At 38.8% G+C, this 20,046-nt stretch overlaps 3 protein-coding genes across 4 annotated transcripts in view; 2 read left to right on the top strand and 1 right to left on the bottom strand.

Annotated features, from left to right (window-relative positions):
• Positions 1-2,335: 2,335 nt before the first annotated feature.
• ctsh (cathepsin H) lies at positions 2,336-5,275 on the top strand. Its single transcript, XM_026311470.2, has 12 exons — positions 2,336-2,509; positions 2,686-2,717; positions 2,936-3,041; positions 3,126-3,196; positions 3,275-3,379; positions 3,829-3,915; positions 4,059-4,114; positions 4,215-4,296; positions 4,408-4,476; positions 4,561-4,667; positions 4,805-4,930; positions 5,016-5,275. Exons 1-12 carry the CDS (start codon positions 2,443-2,445, stop codon positions 5,083-5,085), a joined length of 978 nt encoding a protein of 325 aa, XP_026167255.1. The 5' UTR covers positions 2,336-2,442; the 3' UTR covers positions 5,086-5,275.
• A 1,147-nt stretch (positions 5,276-6,422) lies between these two features.
• blm (BLM RecQ like helicase) lies at positions 6,423-14,495 on the top strand. The gene is made up of 21 exons (XM_026312151.1): positions 6,423-6,517; positions 7,279-8,012; positions 8,114-8,249; positions 8,686-8,789; positions 8,916-9,030; positions 9,119-9,762; positions 10,061-10,237; positions 10,325-10,443; positions 10,570-10,683; positions 10,802-10,900; positions 10,988-11,136; positions 11,232-11,338; positions 11,729-11,889; positions 12,008-12,203; positions 12,376-12,566; positions 12,662-12,806; positions 12,930-13,129; positions 13,251-13,446; positions 13,538-13,660; positions 13,750-13,951; positions 14,064-14,495. Exons 1-21 carry the CDS (start codon positions 6,423-6,425, stop codon positions 14,245-14,247), a joined length of 4,191 nt encoding a protein of 1,396 aa, XP_026167936.1. The 3' UTR covers positions 14,248-14,495.
• Positions 14,496-14,751: 256 nt separating this feature from the next.
• frmd5a (FERM domain containing 5a) overlaps positions 14,752-20,046 on the bottom strand; it is a 47,894-nt gene continuing 42,599 nt past the window's right edge. For both annotated transcript variants that reach the window (XM_026312198.1, XM_026312199.1), the window contains one exon: positions 14,752-19,385. In XM_026312198.1, coding sequence (XP_026167983.1) covers positions 18,799-19,385 — 587 coding nt within the window. In that variant the 3' untranslated portion in view covers positions 14,752-18,798. The remainder of the gene's footprint in view (positions 19,386-20,046) is intronic.

Genomic DNA, 20,046 nt, shown 5'->3' with positions numbered 1-20,046 from the left:
AAAAATGTATCTGCGTCAAATCAGGTAAAAGAGCACAGAGAATATAACTTTATTTAATGCTGGGGAACAGTGATGAGTTGGAGATGATGGCAAAGTATGTAAACCATAGCAGTTTCCCAAATTGAAATAAGATGAATTTGGTTTTTTTTTATGTTTTCTTACTAAAAGACAGGGGCTCCCAACTGTCTTTGCACTGCAGATTATTTTTATATTGATATTGTCAATGCTAACAGCAGCATGCTAACATGCTCACAGTGACTATACTAATATGTTAAAGTGTACCATGTTCATTGTTTTTGCTTAGTATTATTAACATGCTATCATCTGCTCATTAGCACTAAACAAAGTATAGTAGACTTAATTATGTACCAAACCTAAGGGCAATTCCTCCAGTAGTTATTGAGACATTGGAGAAAAAGTCCAATGATCACCAAACTCATAATACGGCATTCTCTGGCACACATCAATATATGTACCAAATAACAGTCAATACAACAATTTCCACCACAGTGGTGGACTGACAGGCTGGCATTATGGCATCTTTAGAGCCATTTCAAGTTGAGAATGTGGTTTACAGCCACGGGGTTGGGAGCCTCTGTTTTAAGATACAAATTTTTATTAACCTAAAATGAATTAATTGTATCTTTTTACTTGTAAAGTGATAAACTCCCTGTGTAACCTGTCATCACACGAGTTGTCCAAATTCATCTTAGGCACCTTATTTTATATAATCAGTGATGAATAATTTTGATTTCCATACTATAAAATTGAAGAACAAGTGCACCAGTACAGTACAGTAAGTTTCCAAAAACTTATATCTTTTGTTCTTTTGTTCAACTCAAAGGCCACATGCAATGGTAAGTGTTGTACTTTCAGGTTTGACGATACTTGTGGGGAGTGAAAGGTTGTTGCTCTTCTGTAATTAAAAGACAATCTGTCCTTTTTGCTGTTCCAGTGATTGTGGAACGTGACTGTATATCACTCGGTTATATGCATTGCTGTTAAAACTATGATAAAACATATGTGAATGACCTCTGCCTGCAGCATTCAAACACTATTTTTGTAGTAGTATAAGAGAGAGTAACCTGCTCTTTATATGAACATGGGAACGTATTTTGTACTTTGTTGTTAAGTCACCTCACTGAGATGTGCTGTACACTTTGTACATGCAGCCCTGCATATTTCTCAATGTGGAACAGTGTAATCCTTTCAAATAGTTGTATCTCAAGCTTAAACACAAAACAAAGCTACAGTACAACTGTGTGGTCTTGAAACCATGACTTAGAGGTAGGAGCCAACTTCAAAGTGTTTTGCATTTATACTGTAATCCTGTCTATAACCATTTCTGTTAGCAGGAATATAGTAATGTAGTGCTTATTCTGTGAATATTTGTATGTATTTTTACTATGTATGTACAGTACACTTTTGAAGCTCATGTGGCAGGCATGCAACACCTTCACAGATAGAATAATGCTATATACTTATACTGTATACAATTATACATGCACATACTCTTATAAGATATATAAACAAATAAACATTTTGCTGTTAGCAATACCCAGTGGTATGAAAATTATCTTTCAACCCTCATGTTTCCACACCTCAAGAAATATTCCCAGTTTTGTAAAAAAAAAAACAACAAAAAAACAAAAAAGGCAGTACAAAAGATATGACGATAATAACAACAAATAAACAAAAATATGTTTCCCAGTTACCTCTTGCTAATAAATCCATTTTATCTCAGGGGCATTTTGTCTCAAGTGTGTTTGTAGCTCTTTGCTCAGTTGACACCATGCTGTCATCTAATATGACGAAATAAAATACAATCTGGAAGTATTTAACAACACGTCTCTGTTCTTACGAGCAACAATGTACAGTAGTCTGCAGTAATCTACAGAACTACAGTACCAACAGTATGCTGGAATACTGCAGGTTTTATTTGTGTTATTTAAAAAGCTAACATAATAATGCAGGACTTTTGAACAGTTGCCCATTTTGTGCTGTTGGTACTGTTATCCAGCCTTGGGTTAACAAGTAACTAAAGTTATAAAATATGTATATGCAGTAAAAGTACAATAGTTTCCTTTGAAATGCAGTGAAGTCAAAGTATAAAGTGGCAGAAAATGGAAATACAAGTACAGACACCTCAAAATTATACTTGAGTAGACCTACAGTATTTGAATAAATGTACTTTTTTTGGACACTTCCTCCACCTCTATGTAAGATTATGTTGGCCATGCACCACATCATGACAAATCATTAAAAAAAATACACATAACAACAGAAGCCTATTTGACTCCTGATTGGTTTATTCATTCACAACCGTGTTTTATTTTGGTCGGCAGGGGGAATTTTAACAGCCGGTCACCGCGTGACTTCTCGTGTGTTTTACTTCGCTTTCACACGACTTCTGTCATCGGCAGAAGCAGAAAGTCCGCGATCATGACGAACACTTTGCTTTTGTTCGCTTTAGTGTCTGCAGCTTCAGCTTTTCACCTGTCTGAACAAGGTAAAGTTGCTGCGATCGACGTACAGGACTCGCAGCCTACTTTTCACAGTTTTATTATTTGTGTTTTCACTCTGCTTTCACTTTCATATTCTATCATGGCGTCTCTTTGTTTCGTGTCATTGTTTCTTTCGGTGTATTACACTAACTCTGACTATATGAATCTCATCAATTTTCAGACGAGTTTAACTTCAAGTCATGGATGGCACAGGTACAGTAAACTACACCCATCTGTACTTTCACGTACTTCACAAATTATTTGAACTATGTATTGTTCTGGGGAAGTAGCAACACCTACAGTAAAAAAAAAAAAAAAAATCACTGCAAAATTTTTTACTTAAATTTGTGATGCTATTGTGAGCTATAAGCTGATGACCAATTCACACCCATAATTAATCTTTGAGTTAACAGTAATCACCCCCTTTACAGCACAACAAAGTGTACAGCATAAAGGAGTACTACCAGCGACTCCAAATATTCACTGACAATAAGAGGAGGATTGACAAACACAATGAAGGAAATCACTCTTTCACAAGTAGGGACCGTTTGCATATACTATTTGTTTTAAATAATGTTCAACAGTAAAACATGTTGAGCTTTATGTCATCTCTTCCTGCAGTGGGACTGAACCAGTTTTCAGACATGACATTCGGTGAATTTCAGAAGTCCTTCCTCTTGTCTGAGCCACAGGTAATGCAGTCCCTTCAGGAAAGAGTTTGTATAGATTTTGACAGGGCTGGTGCTTATTTTACATCCTGCCTTTTACAGAACTGCTCTGCCACCAAAGGAAACTACCTCAGCAGCAATGGCCCACATCCAGACGCCATTGACTGGAGAAAGAAGGGAAACTATTTGACTCCTGTCAAGAATCAGGTGAAATATAGTCAGCATGCACAATAAGCTGTGCTGTTGAAGGACATAATTAACCTACCAGGAAGAAAATAGTAAAAAATTATTTATGGAAAGTTGTGCAACAGCTTCATGAAATCTGTTACATTTCTGAACACTAATGAAACAAGGTTGGTTTGATCTTTGCAAAGTTATCAAACTTCAGGTTTGTGAGGTTTAGGTCTGTAAGGTACAAAACAGCTGTTTTACATGAAAGAAAAGGAAAACAATGTTGATTTTCATGAAGACACATCATTCATGACAGTGAAACAGCGAGCACATACCTGAACCCTGAAACTGAAACAGCTAAATTTACTTTAATATTTATCGTAAATATCATGCAGCCACATCCTGAGATACCACTGTATTTGTGTGTTATCTCACAAAATATTCATAAAATGTCTTTTTACCTTTTTTTTTTTTTCACACCAAAGCAAGGTTGTGGCAGTTGCTGGACCTTTTCAACAACCGGCTGTTTGGAAGCCGTTACTGCTATTGCAAAAGGGAAGCTCATACCACTGGTAACTTTCTTTCATTTCTCAGAACTGCTGCTGTTCTATTAAAAATAAAGTTGCTTTGTTATGGTAGGACAGAGAATATTTGCTGTAATCTTGAATGGTGCTCTTTTGATTCACCTGTGTAACCTAATTTTCCAATTACCCAGTCAGAACAACAGTTGGTGGACTGTGCCCAGGACTTCAATAATCATGGATGTAATGGGTGAGAGTTAAACATATGTTTTTATCCTTTTTTGTAATTTTCCTATAATTACTGTTTTGTGCCACAGTCAAAGGTATTAATTTTCATAATTTTCTTCTAGTGGCCTTCCCAGTCAAGCATTTGAATACATCATGTACAGCAAGGGACTGATGACAGAGGACGACTATCCATATAAAGCTTTTGTAACTAAATAATAAGCTATCCCATAACATAAGCAAAACTCCATAATAAACAAAACTCACTGTGAAATGACATATTTTAAAGCTTTGATTATCACTCTTCTTTTAAATCAGGAAGACACATGCAAATATAAACCAGAACTGGCAGCTGCTTTTGTCAAGGAAGTGATGAACATAACAGCTGTGAGTGAACATCATTGTCTTTGTTCAAATTAGCTGTCTTTATTAAACGCCTATGAGTCATGATGTTTTTCTATTGCCTATCAGTACGATGAGATGGGCATGGTGGATGCTGTTGGCACACGAAATCCTGTCAGCTTTGCCTTTGAGGTGACCATTGACTTCATGCATTACTCCCAGGGAATTTACACAAGGTGAGATGAAGTCACAGTTATAACATGATATATATTTATGGAAGGTGTTAGAAGTTAGTTCCTCAAACTTTATCAAAACAGTCCTGTCTGTAAATTTGGATACTTACAACTTAATTCACTTCTCTTCCTGCTTTCAGCACTGAATGCCACAACACCACAGACAAGGTGAACCATGCAGTGCTAGCAGTTGGATATGGAGAGGACAAGGGCACCCCTTACTGGATAGTGAAGAACTCATGGGGATCAAGCTGGGGAATAGAAGGGTAAGTGTTTGCTTTTACAAAACACAGAAAAATATTTGAATGCATACCAACCCGACAAGGATAAAAACAATGTCCTCACTTTCAGATATTTCCTCATTGAACGTGGGAAGAACATGTGTGGACTTGCTGCCTGCTCGTCTTTCCCTGTGGTGTGATTTCTACATTACTTTAAACTATGAAAAATCCTGATTTTACTCAGGGTGATTCTTATATAATCAGTTGAATACTGCACTTCCATGTAAAGTGGGTTTTCGCACTATGAAATAGACTTTAACATCTAATAAAACACTATGACTGATAGTTCAAGTCATATCCAGATTAAAAATTATATCTGAAATCATTAAATGTACTCAGTTCATTGTTGTTAAATCCACAAGTAAAATCTGTATTAAATCAGTTTGTTTATTTTCTTTACAATACACAGACATTACAGCTGGTGTCCAAATAATGACTTAATGAAGGTAAAGGTCATAATAGCATTTCTGTGAATACACTAAACAAAACAAGAATTGGCACATATGAAAATAAAACTTTTCAAATCCAAGAATTATACTAGATTAAAAATGCTTTTGTCTTTGTGTGTGTCATGCAATTTTAGTAGCATTTCAGCAGCACATGAGGTAAACCTATGGTAACCTACTTGACAGCTGTATCTCAGGATTGTAGGCCATGTTTTCTTTTTATTTCTGTGAATCAGAGATTGCAGGCAGGGAACTTCAAGTCTCCCCACAACTGAAATACTGCACAAGAATAAAATAATAGTAACTTGGGTACAGCATGTCATAAAATATATTCTTTGGTATAGTATGTCATGAAAAATAAGCCATCTTGAAACACCATACCCATAAAAACGTCAGGAAAGTATGTCATGTTGAATTATATTAGGACCAAATCTAACTAAACATGACATATTATTGCATTAGTACTAGTATTATTTGTAGTAGTAACAGTAGTAGTAGTAAAAGTATTGTTGCTGCTACACTAACCCTCACATCCATGCCATACAGTATTAAAGTTCTATGTTTCAGTAAATATAAGAACTGCTGGACAATCAGAATTTCCCCCATGGGAGATGAATAAAGTATCTATCTATCTATCTATCTATCTATCTATCTATCTATCTATCTATCTATCTATCTATCTATCTATCTATCTATCTATCGCTATAGAGCTTTGAGTAACTGTACACAAAGCTGCGCATGTCCTACTACAATTCCCAGAATCCCCCTTCCTGCTCAGCCCTGGCCAATAAGGAGTCAGTTTGTTGAATGGGCGCAAAATCTATTATGTGTGTAAACGTAGCGGGTCCTTACTAGACAAAACTGTCCAAGTTTACAAATCTTAAACGACATATAACGCAGCAACGGGACAAGGCGTGGTAGCGGGTTACATCGTGAGCAATGCTGGAGAAAGTGGTCCCTGCTTCGTGAAGTGTGTCGGTCTGCTAGCTAGCTAACTAGCTAACGCTGGCAGACTTAACTTGTCGCCAACAATGTCCAGTCTTCCACAAAATAACCTGGAGGAACAACTGGCGAGACACAGCAATACTGCTCAGGGCAAGCTGTCTGTGTCTAAAGTCAAAGCTAGGTAAGTGTGTGGTGAGCTTAGACTACAGCAAGCAGACACTAGCTAACATTTAGCTTGTCCTGACCGATAAGCACGTTAGCGTTGCTGTGTGTGTAACCAGAGCCAGTTTCACTTCCTCACGAAGCCAGTCAGTATGTCATAGAGTATAAAACATTTTGTACTGATCTGTCTGGTGGAGTTTTATTGGTTTGTTGTGTGTAAATGCACCATGTTTCTGACAATAAATGCTGCTCCACTGAGTTCTCAATACATTTGTTTGTTCAGCTAGCTACTGTTTGCAGTGTTCACCAACACAATAAAACAGTAGAAGCTAGTATAGTATAACAGTAGAAGTAGTATTTGCATGATTTTACACTGTTGGCCTCTGGAATCATCTGGAGTCACTGTAAGATGTGAGGTGTTGTGCCCCCCCCCCCCCCGCCTGCGAGGCCACTGATGCTTATGTTGAAATGAAATGTGAGACTTAGAAACAAATCAGCCATGTGTCTGTCTAAAATGTACATGTTTTCATGTTTATACTGAGTCACCATAAGATACTATGACTACTATGTTCATCTGGCAGTTAGACCCACAAACACACAGAAAAGATTTTCTTTCCAAATTAAAAAAAAATGTTGGTGACATCCAGAATGCTGAGTTTTTGCACCTGGTCTACAATAAGTGATTTAAGTGATATAACGAAGGTTGTAAAATGTCAGATTTAAGTCATTATGCCAAAGGTTTAATCATGTTTTCCTAATCCATACCTGTATATTTTTCAGGGCCTTTTCTTTCAAAAAGAAGTCATCATCAGGTACAGTCAAGGTCGAAGTCCCAACCAAGGTAATCTGCTCAAATGTTTTGGCAAGCAGGAATGTCAATGTCCCTAAGAACAGTTTGGTGACTAAATCTCCTTTGACATTTTCAAACAAGCTTGAAAGACCTCAAAAGTCCAAAATCAGCAACTTCCTCCCTGTAAATTCAAAAGGCAAACCAGACTCCATCAACCCAGCAGTTAACTCTTCACATGGAGTGCCTGATATTAGAGTGAATACAGCTCCTAATAAAGGTGACAACCAGATTACCAGTGGCAATGGGAGCAGCCTAGATCTATCTCTTGGATTCCCAATGGATGACTGGGATGATTTTGATGACTTTGAAACTCCTACTAAAGTAAAAAATAACTCATTCAGTTCAGAAAGATCAGGGAATAGCAGCAAGGCAGTGCCATCTCCTAGTAAGGACAATACAGGGAAAGTGAACCATGATGCATCTGTTATGACAGCAGACAGTGGTGAAGTATTTTCTATGGACACGGATGAATTGGAGCACAGTGTCAAAAGAGCTGCAGTTTCACCAGCACCTAGTTTCAGTAAGGATCCGGCAGAGTTTGAAGTGGATGAAACCCCCATTAAAATGACCAGAAGATGTGCTTCTTCTCATCGTCTGAAGTCTGTCATGAGTGATAGTGAAGAGGACAATGATGACATGCCTGATCTGTTTGAAGAAATGAAAGGTAAAACTGTTTGCAGTTGAATTTCATTGGTAAACTGGACACAGAGATACAGTCATTCTTAAAACACCCAGACTGTATCACATTTATTCTTGCCTTTTTAGATGATGTGAAAAAAGGATCCGACCCAAAGGTAATGGAGCTTGGTAACAAGTCAGAACCTGCAGATGACCTAGGTTACATTCCCCCTTCACCAATCCAAGATGAGGCCTCTTACACTACATCTACATTGAAAACAAGGTTAACTTTTTAAAAAATTTATAATATATTTTAGAAGTGTTCATACAAGGGACTGGGTATATGGTAGTGAATTATATTGTTCTGAACGTATATGTGAAAAGCTTGTAATTGAGCTATACGGTCAAATTCTTGCTCCCATGTTACATACAATATAACCAGGCTGCCAACAGTTTATTTGGTGGTTGAGGTGTGTTATGCTAGTAGCAACTAATGCAGCCTCGTGCCACTAATTTCAAGCATAGTTGAGGCATTTGTGTTGTATCCTCTCAGCACACAGGTGATGTTGTTGGTTCAGTTGAGCACTTCTTGGTTTTTCAGATAAATTCAGAGGTCAGGCTAACAGGAGTTGCCCTTCTTTAAGTGCAAATGCTGTTTTAACCTGGATGTTAGATAGATTTTACTTAGCAAGTAACTTTTTTTTTTTTTTTCCCCAAAGGTCTAAATCGGCTGATGCTGAAAGCAGAGACAATCCTGGGCAATCAAATGGACTCACTACCACACTACATGAACCTCCTGACCACCACTCAAAAGACAAAAAAAGTGGGTCTTAGGCCTTTTTGTGACTTATTTAGTCCTTATCAATTATTTATTTATCAAAACAGGACTTTTGCATTGTCCCCTCTCATTGATTTTGTTGTTTCTTTTTCTTTTCTGACCACTTCTCAGATGAGCAACTCTTTAGTGTCATGGAGTCCATTTGTTCTCTGGTTGATTCCATCCCTGAACATGAACTAATAGCTCTGTCTTTTGGAGATGAGCTTTTACTGAAGAGGGCTCAAAGGTGTGTACATTTGAGTGGACAATGAGTGTTATTATTCATTAGAGTTAATATCTCACTATGATTGCAATCATCTACCTTTCTCCTCCAGGAAGAGGATTCTTGCAACAGGTGGCGATGTTTTGTTTCGAACGCAGCAGCCAGACAGCACTGTGCTTTCTGAACCTAGCTTAAAAGTTAGCTGCGACATGTCTAGTGTCATGTCACCCAGCAGCTCTGCACCCATGGACTCCAAGAAACCTCCTCAGAGCAGGAGATCTTCAGTCATTTCTGTGGAATCGGATCACTCTGACAGCATTATTCATGTGAATCCCTTGCACAGTAACAACAGCGGGACAGGGTACCTGGAAAATGACATCAGTGACTCTCCATTAACCCACAGTCCCACAGAACCATCTTCTGATTTCTGTAAAAAATCGAGCATAGACCTGGATTCAGATCTTTTCTTCTCACCCAAGAAGCCAGAGAGCATGCAGAACAAATTGAATACCCCAGCAGCTGTCACAGATACAGAAGTACCTGATGACTTTTACATTGATGATTTTGACATAGATGACTTTAATGACTCTGATATTCCTCAATACTTTGATGAACCCTCAACTTCATCAGTGCTGAGACACAATTCAAGCTCCTCGAGTACAGCGGTGAAAGAGGGGGGACCAAGCAAATCTCCCTGGCAGAAGAAACCAGAAACACCTGTGTCTGCATCAAAACCTTCAAAGATCTCCTCCCCTGGTAAACCAGCAGTTTCTGGAAAATATGTGCTTGTATTTATGAAACATATCAGAGCAGGAAAGTTTTCTTAACTGGCCCATACATTCTGCATTCAATTTTGGTCCAACTTTTAGATGTAGTTTGTCATTTGTGTCATCCCATCAAGACATGCTTCAATACTACTTACCTATTTGTGGTAAAATATATTTTAAAGTGTCTTTAAACAGTTCTTTTTTTCATAGGAGAGGCACAGGCTCTGATTTTAAAGTTTGTTTTGTAGGTTAATGGCCTGAATGAAATGTATTGTTTCCCATTTCAGAGCCCACCTTCAGAAACCCAGCCCATGATCGATTCAGAGGGTACAACTTTCCACACTCACAGGAGATGATGAAGATCTTTCACAAGCGTTTTGGTCTTCATCAATTCAGGTTTAATCAATTAGAAGCAATTAATTCAGCACTCCTGGGAGAAGATGCATTTGTTTTGATGCCCACAGGTTGGTAGAGGTCTTACATGATAGAAACGCACTGAACTGTGGAACGAGCTGCAAATGTTCAATCCTCTCTAACTGATGCATTTTAAGGTGGTGGTAAAAGCCTGTGTTATCAGCTGCCTGCCTGTGTGTCACCAGGAGTCACTGTGGTCATCTCCCCACTTAAATCACTCATTGTAGACCAGGTCCAAAAACTCACTACTCTTGACGTAAGTACTTTTGCTCCTGTTTGTCTATTGGGTCAGCGAAAAATATGAAGTTGTTTTACGATGTGTGGTACTCTGCAAGTTCAGTTTCCTTGTTGATGTCCTGTTTTGTTTTTTTTATTTTTTCAGATTCCAGCAACAAGTCTGTCTGGTGATAAAAGTGACAGTGAAGCAGGGAGGATTTATATGCAGCTCTCTAGGAAAGACCCCATCATTAAGCTGCTCTATGTCACTCCTGAAAAGGCATTAAATCTAGAACATTTAAATTTTTAGCTGTGTTTTGCTGTAAATAAAGGTACCAGTAACTGTGATATTTATTCAAAACTGATGCATTTTTTTTTTTTTTTTTTTTCTCCCAAAGGTGAGTGCAAGTAATAGGCTGATCTCCGCCCTGCAGAACCTGTATGAGCGAGGCCTTTTAGCACGGTTTGTCATAGATGAGGCTCATTGTGTCAGTCAGGTGTGTGCCTCTGCTTTTACAGCCAGCAGCATTCTTTCATTTTTGCACCAGACTTTGTGAATCAGTTCATGACCCTAAATCTTTCAGTGGGGCCACGATTTCCGTCCAGACTACAAGAAGTTGCATGAACTCCGTCAAAAGTTCCCCAGTGTGCCCATGATGGCACTGACAGCCACTGCCACGCCCCGTGTCCAGAAAGACATCCTCAACCAGCTGAATATGAGTCGACCACAGGTGTATGTGTTCTATTTCAGGCTTTGTCTTAGATTTTTCACTGTGATTCAGTTTCATCCAACAGTAACTGCATATTTAACATCCAATATATTCTCAGGTTTACCATGAGCTTCAACCGAACAAACCTGAAGTACGCAGTGCTGCCCAAGAAGCCCAAAAAGGTTGACGAGGACTGCATCAGCTGGATCAAGAAGCACTACCCACGTAAATAATTCAGAAGTGCAGTTCATGTTATTTTAAGAAAACTGTTTTCATTTGTTGTTAAAATTTCAACTCAGAGTTGTCTGTGAACACACTGAGGTTTGTGCTGAAGGGGCAGTTTATGGAAACTCTAAGCATGCAGTTAAGTTCAGTGGGTTATGTTGTAGCTTATCTGTTCAATTCTGACACTTCATAGAGAACACTCTTTGCTACTTGTTTGCTGCAGACAATTTTGGATAGATATAAAATTCAAAATCATTTAAAATACAAGTATTTGTCAAATAATTACTGTTATAAGTAGGCTTTTGATATATGAATGACCACTTTTGAATTATTCCTTTAAGGATCCACCTCTGCATTTGTCTCGTTTATTAACCACCTGGCATGTTTCAGGTGACTCTGGCATTGTGTACTGCCTGTCTCGCAATGATTGTGATGCCATGGCTGAGAGTCTGCAGAGGGCAGACATTTTAGCTCTGTCATATCACGCAGGCTTGAGTGACGGTGACAGAGAGTATGTGCAGAACAAGTGGATCAATCAGGATGGCTGCCAGGTGAGGTCAAAACGCAATCACTGATGTGATTAAAATACACGCAGTAGATGTTTTAAAAAGTAGGATCAGAGATGTGCTGAACATTGGTCTTGTTCCACTCTTCTCCATTATCTGCCAGGTCATCTGTGCCACAATAGCATTCGGCATGGGCATTGACAAGCCTGATGTACGCTATGTGATTCATGCCAGTCTCCCCAAGTCAGTGGAGGGTTACTACCAAGAGTCTGGCAGAGCTGGCAGAGATGGGGAGATTTCTCACTGTATTCTTTTCTATTCCTACACTGATGTCCAGCGCATCAAGAGGATTATCAGCAGTATGTAGCAAAAATAACAGATTTATCACAATATTTACGTGATTAGTTTTGTATGTCATGTCATAAAACGTTTTTTTCATTTAATTGTTATTCTTCAAGCCTGTTTTCTCTCCATATGCATAACTCTGTTAGTCACGTACACTGACATTTTTTTTTTTTTTTTTTTGGACAGTGGACAGAGAAGGTGACAGACACACCAAGGCAACTCATTACAACAACCTACACAGCATGGTGCACTTCTGTGAGAACGTAATGGAGTGTAGAAGAATTCAGCTGCTAGCGTACTTTGGGGAGCTGAAGTTCAACAAAAGCTTTTGTAAGGACCACCCCGATGTCAGCTGTGACAACTGCGCCAAACCCAACGTAGGATTAATTTTGTTTATGATATATTCATTACAAATTCAGAACCTTAAATGGCTGTTTCCATTTAAGAAAAAAATGCATATGCCCTTGTGCAGGAATACAAGATGAGGAATGTCACTGAAGATGTGAAGAAGATTGTGAGGTTTGTCCAGGAGAACTGCGAGAAAGTTGGAGCAAGGTTTGGCAAGACTGCTCAGCAAAACCGGCTAACACTGAACATGCTAGTGGATATCTTCATAGGTAGTACATGCACTCACAGTGGATTTTGCAACAGTGCAACTAGTGTGATAGATGTAAAATGTGTCTTGTATTCTGCATTGTAAAAGCTCTCAATGTTTCCATGGGGAAACATATCTTTGTCAGGCTCTAAATCTGCCAAGATACAGTCAGGAATGTTTGGGATCGGAGGAGCCTACTCCCGACATAATGCTGACCGTCTCTTCAAAAAACTGGTTCTGGACAACGTTCTGGTCGAGGACCTGTACATCACAGTAAACGGTCAAGCTGTGTCTTATATCTCTGCTGGACCAAAAGCCACAAATGTGCTGTCTGGACACATGCAGGTTAGGGCCATATGACAGTTTTAAGGCATGGTGAAGAGCTAGGACATAACTCTACATTTATTGAAGTCTAATTTGTTGATCAAGATATTATAGATACTAACTGGCAGTTGTCTTATTCCAGGTGGAGTTCTATCAGACAGAGAGTGCATCTAGCATCAGGAAACATAAAGCTTCCGTTGCTCAAAATGTCTCAAAGAGAGAGGAGATGGTTCAGGCATGTCTGAAGGAGCTGATAGATCTGTGCAAGCAGCTGGGGAAAGCGTTTGGCATTCACTATTACAACATATTCTCCACTGCCACCTTGAAAAAGATAGCTGGTAACTTTTGAAACAGTTCTTAAAAGAGATAAATTCCACAGTAACAAGCATTTCATAACTTGATAACCCTTTTTTTTTCTCACATGAATAGAGAAGCTTTCTTCTGACCCTGAGGTCCTTCTGCAAATCGATGGTGTGACAGAGGATAAACTGGAGAAGTATGGAGCTGAAGTCATTCAGGTCCTGCAGAAATACTCTGAGTGGCAGTTACCTGGTAACCTTTAACTTTTTGCATCCACTTTCTCTTGCTGGTTTTTTTTTTCCCCTGCACACTGTGGTGTTAATCCTCTACTGTCTCTGTAGCAGAGGAGCAGACAAACAGTGGCGGGGATGGGTGGATAGACACGACACGAGGCCGTACACATGTAGGTGACGAGGACGACACAGAATCCTCCGGCTACTTCAGTAATCAGGCCACACGAGGACAGAAGAGGAAGAAAGCTCCATTCTTTATGTATTCCAAGAAGAGAAAGGGATATGGCAACACAAATAGCAATTGTAAAGGGTCCGTAGTGCATCACCTTTCATCATAATAAATTTCATAGCTTATTGCTAAATATGCATAGATTTGTTTTTTTTCCTCTCATTTCTGTCTTCGTGTTGTGTTGTGATTCCAGCCGTGGCAATAATAACAATAAGGCCTCATCCAGCTCCAGAGGTGGATCAAAAGTCACAGGTCATGGTTCCAGCAGCTCCAGTGGAGATGTCTCAGCATCCAAGAGACCAGGTTTATTGGCTGCTCCAGCTCCTCAAACCAACCAGCGATCCTTCTTAAAACCAGCCTTTTCATTCTCGAGTTAGGTCTTGGACATCATCTGCACCTTTTAAAACCACATTCTCAACCGAGTTGGTGTCGTTCTTAAAGTATTTATCTATACTACCCGAAGTTGTATATTTGTATTCTGTACAGGTATTGTGTATTTATCTAGATTTTGTATTGGCTTCTGTAAATTGTAAAATGTGAGCACTGACTGGGAAATTTGGTGCACAGCCTAGTATTTTTTTTTTTATATTAATGACAAATTAAACTTTAAGTACTGCTGCTTTAACTGTTTGCTTTTCATACAGAAGATTTTTTTTTGCTGCACAACCGCAAGATGTGTGCTGAATTTGTGTTCTACCACAAAGCCACAGGGCGAGTCACATGAAAGTTTTATTCAATGTTTATTTCAAGTTTGAATAGTTTTATTTAATGGCACCAGGTACAAGGGACTATTGGAGAGAAACAATATTTTATACTGACTTTTACAGAAGGTTGCCTACAGTACAAACATGGGTTTGGAATGGATCAGACTAAACAAGAACTGGATTTGGCACATGGTTTTATATATATATATATATAATTGTATATATAACATAATTAAACAGCAATCTCCAATCCCAGGATAGAACAATGTAGACTACATAACACTCCACAAGACATGGATATGCATAGACACTTATTGATGTGTATGCACGGTCATGTGAGGGTCTGTCTACTGGGAGCTGATGGAGCAAAGAGCAGATGAAGCTGCCTTTGGCCATGACTATCACTAACCCTTCATTTCTACATGCATCATCCACATTAATGTGACTGGGAGTTTAGCAAGGAACAAAATTCAGGAAGCCAATTTAGCAAATAAAACTGATTATGTATTTAATCACAAATGTTAACAAAAACCTTTAAAATGATTTAAGGACGGACATCCAAAAACAATCTTTTAAAAACTAACTTCTGATATATATCAAATGTATTGGTTTGGATAGCATCTGGCCATCTAACAATTGCTAAAAACATGTGCTAAAACAATGAATAGAAAAAATAACAGGAACACCTCACAGTAAAGTGCAATCCAGTACAATAATAATAGCAATAGCAATAATAAGTTTCACATGTAGACGTTATTGCTTGGTTGTTACATGGAATTATATTATACCATGCAGGTGTTTCTGTTATTAAGTCCATCCACTGTATATCAAATTTCATTACAAGAATTAATGCTTCATCTTCTAATGCACCACACTGTTTTGCATGGTTGTACCTTTGCTATTGCTATTGCATTTCAGGGATGAACCAACTAGTTGTTGTTATAAACCATGGCAAACCACGGACACTGTCAACAAAATTCACCAAAATCTGACCAGAAGTGTAATCATCTTCCATTAGGTAAAATAATAGTAAAATATGTAAACATAACACAGCAAATGAAATGTTGTCAGTTGTCATTTGAAACATAGCCATAGAGACAAAACAGATTGTTGGACAGCCTAGTGTGCATACAGTTCAAGACAGAGTTGAAGAGTTTTCCCTTTTGGAGCAGTCTGTAGTACAGGATGTTGTGTCTTTCTGTCTCCATTGCTTCATCTCTGCCACTTTGGTAAACTGCAGAGTTAGGATCCAGGGAAGTCTCGCTTAACAATTAAAATTGCAAAGAAAACAACAAACATCCACACATAAGGTCTATGGAAAATAATATTTTATAAAATGTTATTACTGAATGCGGTGGCAAGTATGTGTCTCTGTGATCATGTTGTTAGAGTCAGCACAACAGCAATTTGATTTTCGAGAAACAGAAAGAACATTTTCATCATTGGATTTTTTTCATACAGAAGTTTGTAAATCACGTATTTTTGCTCTTACAGCTGATTATTGCTCCTTGAATAATGCTGCCTTTTTATAATTGTTGCATGTTCAGAGAGACCACTGAAGCTACATAATGCTGTATGATAAACACCTTTGCAGTCTGACCTTTAAAAGATGTCCTGCTAACAGCTCAGCCTAGCTGGACTGGCCAGTCTTACTGACCTTTATGTCAGCAAAGAAGTAATAAATACGAGACATGAACGTTCACAAAAAAAAGGGAAATTCTTCCACACTGCTCCATCCCTGGCTCTAGGAACTGTGCTTCATCTTTGCATTTGCTGTTTACTGGAAAAAAAAAATCTGAGATATATTAACTTGACATAAATGAACTCCGACAGGTTTCTTGCTCATATAGTTCAAATGATCTGATGCTGTAGTAACCGTAGTTACCTGTGATGGAGGGCATCGCAGGTAACTACGGATTGTGAAGGATGATGAGCTACAGGAGTGGATCCAGCCACCACACCGAAGTGCATGCTACTCTGTGTTCAGGACTACAACATAGCCAACGACTGACAGGCTCAGATTACACAGGAGCAAAGAAGGTAGCACCATCGGGCCTTCACTTGAGCAGCTGTTGGTGCTGGCATGTGGGGTTTGAAATAGCAGGCAACCCTGTAAAGCCATTATGCCTTCCATCCCCGATTTATTTTTTAAATTCCACTTTCAAAGAAGCAGACCAAGCACTTGAACCTTAAATTTCCCTCCTTTTTTCTTTCTCTCGTCACGCCATTATACAAGTCAAGTTTTTCTCCTTTTTAGAAAAATATGAAAAATTGACTTTTTTTCCCCTTCTGTCTAAATTTCCACCCATATCACCTTGAATCTTGTCTCCATTCTTACATACAGTCACACTAACATTTATACCTGCACTACACAGGAGGTAGACAGCCGATTCAAAAAACAGATTTTACCCAGAATCCAGCAGTCATGACACTTATTGCTCCCAAGACCTATGAGGCAGAATTATATATAGCTAAATGAATTTTAGTGTGATAGGCCATAGGTCAAGGAACTGTTTTTTACCTTTTGTTGCAGATCCAGTTTCAGTCAGGCTTACAGTCACCTGTATTTTTGAAATAAGGTATGGTAAAGTTATGAAAGGTGAAAATGTTTTTTTGGATTATTTGATATGTGTAGTGGTAGAATGATATTTCCATATTTGATTCTGTATAAATACAGAATTTAAAATAATCAACAAAAGTTGCACATACATTGAAGACTGACTCACCGCTGGTGGAGTAATGAAAAGAATGATCAGTATTGAGTGGATCTGGATAAAAACCCTGTTTTTTAAGTGCCCCCTCTTCCACATTTCAATGAATGATTCTGATCTTACTTGAAACACAGCGCTAAAAAAGGTATAATTTAATTTTCAATAACAAAATAACATTTCAGTTCTGTTAAAATATACATGGAAAACCTGTCAATATATATTAGGAAACAAACTAATCTGTACAAAAAGTACATCATTACTATTATTCTAACAATAATAATAATAATAATATAGTATGATACATAATCCTAAGAGCAAGGTTGATATGAAACCAAAATAAATCATAAATTCTTCATATAAAGAAATAATTGAAATTCATCGAATTTCAACTTGATGGAAAAATGCAAATCAAAATATGTGGAGAAATAACAAAATTAAACAAATGGGCCTGTTCAAAAATACTTATTAAAACCATGTGAGCATTGCACATCTATCTAGTCTATAATCTATAGGCGCCAGCAAATCCTTGCTCATCATGAATAGTTCTCTAACCACATCTGACACTACTGGGTCACACAACACTATCAGTACCGTATCCTTATAAAACATTAGAAAAACAGCTTTGAGCTTCACCAGTTTACTTTGCACTACATTGTGCACTAAACTTACACTTTAGTGTTTTAAAACAATCCACAAAATGCAAAACTGCCAACAATTGACATCTTCTCAACAAAGGCATTTTAATAATCACCCTGTCTGATCTGCCTAATAGTGGATCATCCCTATTATTACCTTTTTATTTTTCCTTTTTTTTTTTTCAGATGAGGTGAATCTGCTGTTTGTCTAGTCGACTCCTGATGTGGATGACTAAGTATATAAAAAAAGTTGTACTACTTTGCCTCACATAAACTTCACAGCAGCAGGCCTATCAACTTTAACTTAACGCACTTCCATCTCTTAGTGACAAATCAACTTCCTCGATTACCGTTCATCAGCTCTCCTCCTCCTTTTCTTATGCAAATATAAGTTTAAAAGCAATAAATAACAAATGAAGGCAACATTCATCCATTGCAACAAAGTCTCCCATCCCTGTAAAAGAAACTGTTTACAATTCTTCAGTTCTTTGATTTTGTATTTTAATTTTTTTTTCCTTTCTGTTATTTGAAAAAATAAAATACCTGAAATGACTTGAAATTTTAAGAAACCCAAAAAAAAAAAAAAAAAAGGGAAAAAAAAGAGTCCTCTGGCTTTGTAGAAAAAAGAAAAGAAAACAAGCGAAAAGAGGAGATGGTTGGGTGGTGGTGGGGGTGGTGCTAAGGGGATAACTCAAAGTGGAGGAGGGGCAGAGAGATCCTGGCCCAGTGTTATCAGGAGTGGTCCAAGCTGTATGTCTGCAGGAGGATGATGGGAGAAGCAGGGTTCATGGTTGGGACGGGGCTGCCCTCCATCACTCCGCAGTCCTAACCGTCTTCTCAGACCCCCGAACAGGCTTACGAACTCTACGACCTCACTCTCACTTGTTAATGAGCAACCCGCCCACCCAGCGGAGCTTGCAGGCAAACCACCGCCTGAGGGGACAAAAGTATTCGTAATGGAACTGTTCAAATTCGGGGGTCTGGCGGATGTCACGTAAAAATGCTATGTCAAGGTCTGACTCAGTGAGGATGAGGAGGAGGAGGAGCAAGACAAAGAGGAGTCCAATGGTCACAAGGAGCAAACGGAGGACACTTAAGACAAACTTATTCACCTGTTCCACCTCGCCGAGGGCTGAGTCCCCCCCTGCACCCTCCTGAGCAGATCTACCGTCCACACCAAAATCACCACCTTCCCCGTGTGTCGGGGTGCCTGCTTCTGACTCCTTCTCCTCCTCGATGCTGCAGGGCGCCCCGTTGATCTGGCGCGAGATGGCCAGCTCCATGCTGTGTTCAGCCACCGGGGTGGGTAGGACGCTGTGGGACGGACTGTATGCCTCATCTGAGATCACTGACATCCCCTCACTGGCGTCTGTGGCCTGGCTCCGGGAGCGTGGTATAAAGGACTCCCCATGGGACACTGACCTCACTGGTGTAGAGTGGGCACTGTCACGCAAGGACTCCAGACCTTGTGAGGGGATCAGGAAGGAATAGGGAAAGAGAAAAGATGAACAAAATGTTATCCACTTTTTACACCATGAAAAACCATGAATGATGTGGACATGTGGACATTCATATATAGTGACACTACAGTATGTTCTGTAGTTCTGGTTCTAGGTGCTGAGGTTTCTTAAGTGGTTTGTTCAGCAGGGCCCTACACATAGTACAGATTTATAGTCTTCAGCTTGTGAGCAGAAATAAAGGAATCCAACTGATGCAAGAATCCCATAATAATCCAATATCCCCACAATGGTTGTATTCAACTAGATACTAAAACAATACAGTAACTACTTCAGTGGAAGTAATACACTTTCCTGGTTTATATTGTCTCAGGGTAAATATTGTCATGCTGCCCAGACCAGGCTACTAACAGTCAAGAAGACATTGGTGTTTCAGCCTGCAAAATACACTGTGCTATTACTGTACTTCACTCTGAAGGATAAGTAACAGTACAGTACAGTATATAAGAGCCAATCTACAGTGTCCAGGTCAGTGAAGAGGAGCTGTAAACTCTCTGCTGACGATATCACATTCTCCAGAGTGTCAGAGCAGCAACATAACACCCCTAACTATAAAGAGAGGGGATTTAAATTCAGCTTTTGATAAGAAAGCAAATTATGAAAAGGACT

The sequence above is a fragment of the Mastacembelus armatus genome, chromosome 6 (genome assembly GCF_900324485.2).
Source record: "Mastacembelus armatus chromosome 6, fMasArm1.2, whole genome shotgun sequence".
In the NCBI taxonomy this organism is placed as follows: Eukaryota; Metazoa; Chordata; class Actinopteri; order Synbranchiformes; family Mastacembelidae; genus Mastacembelus; species Mastacembelus armatus.
The sequence above is the reverse complement of the archived record's forward strand: the minus strand, read 5'-3'. Positions and strand labels throughout refer to the sequence as shown.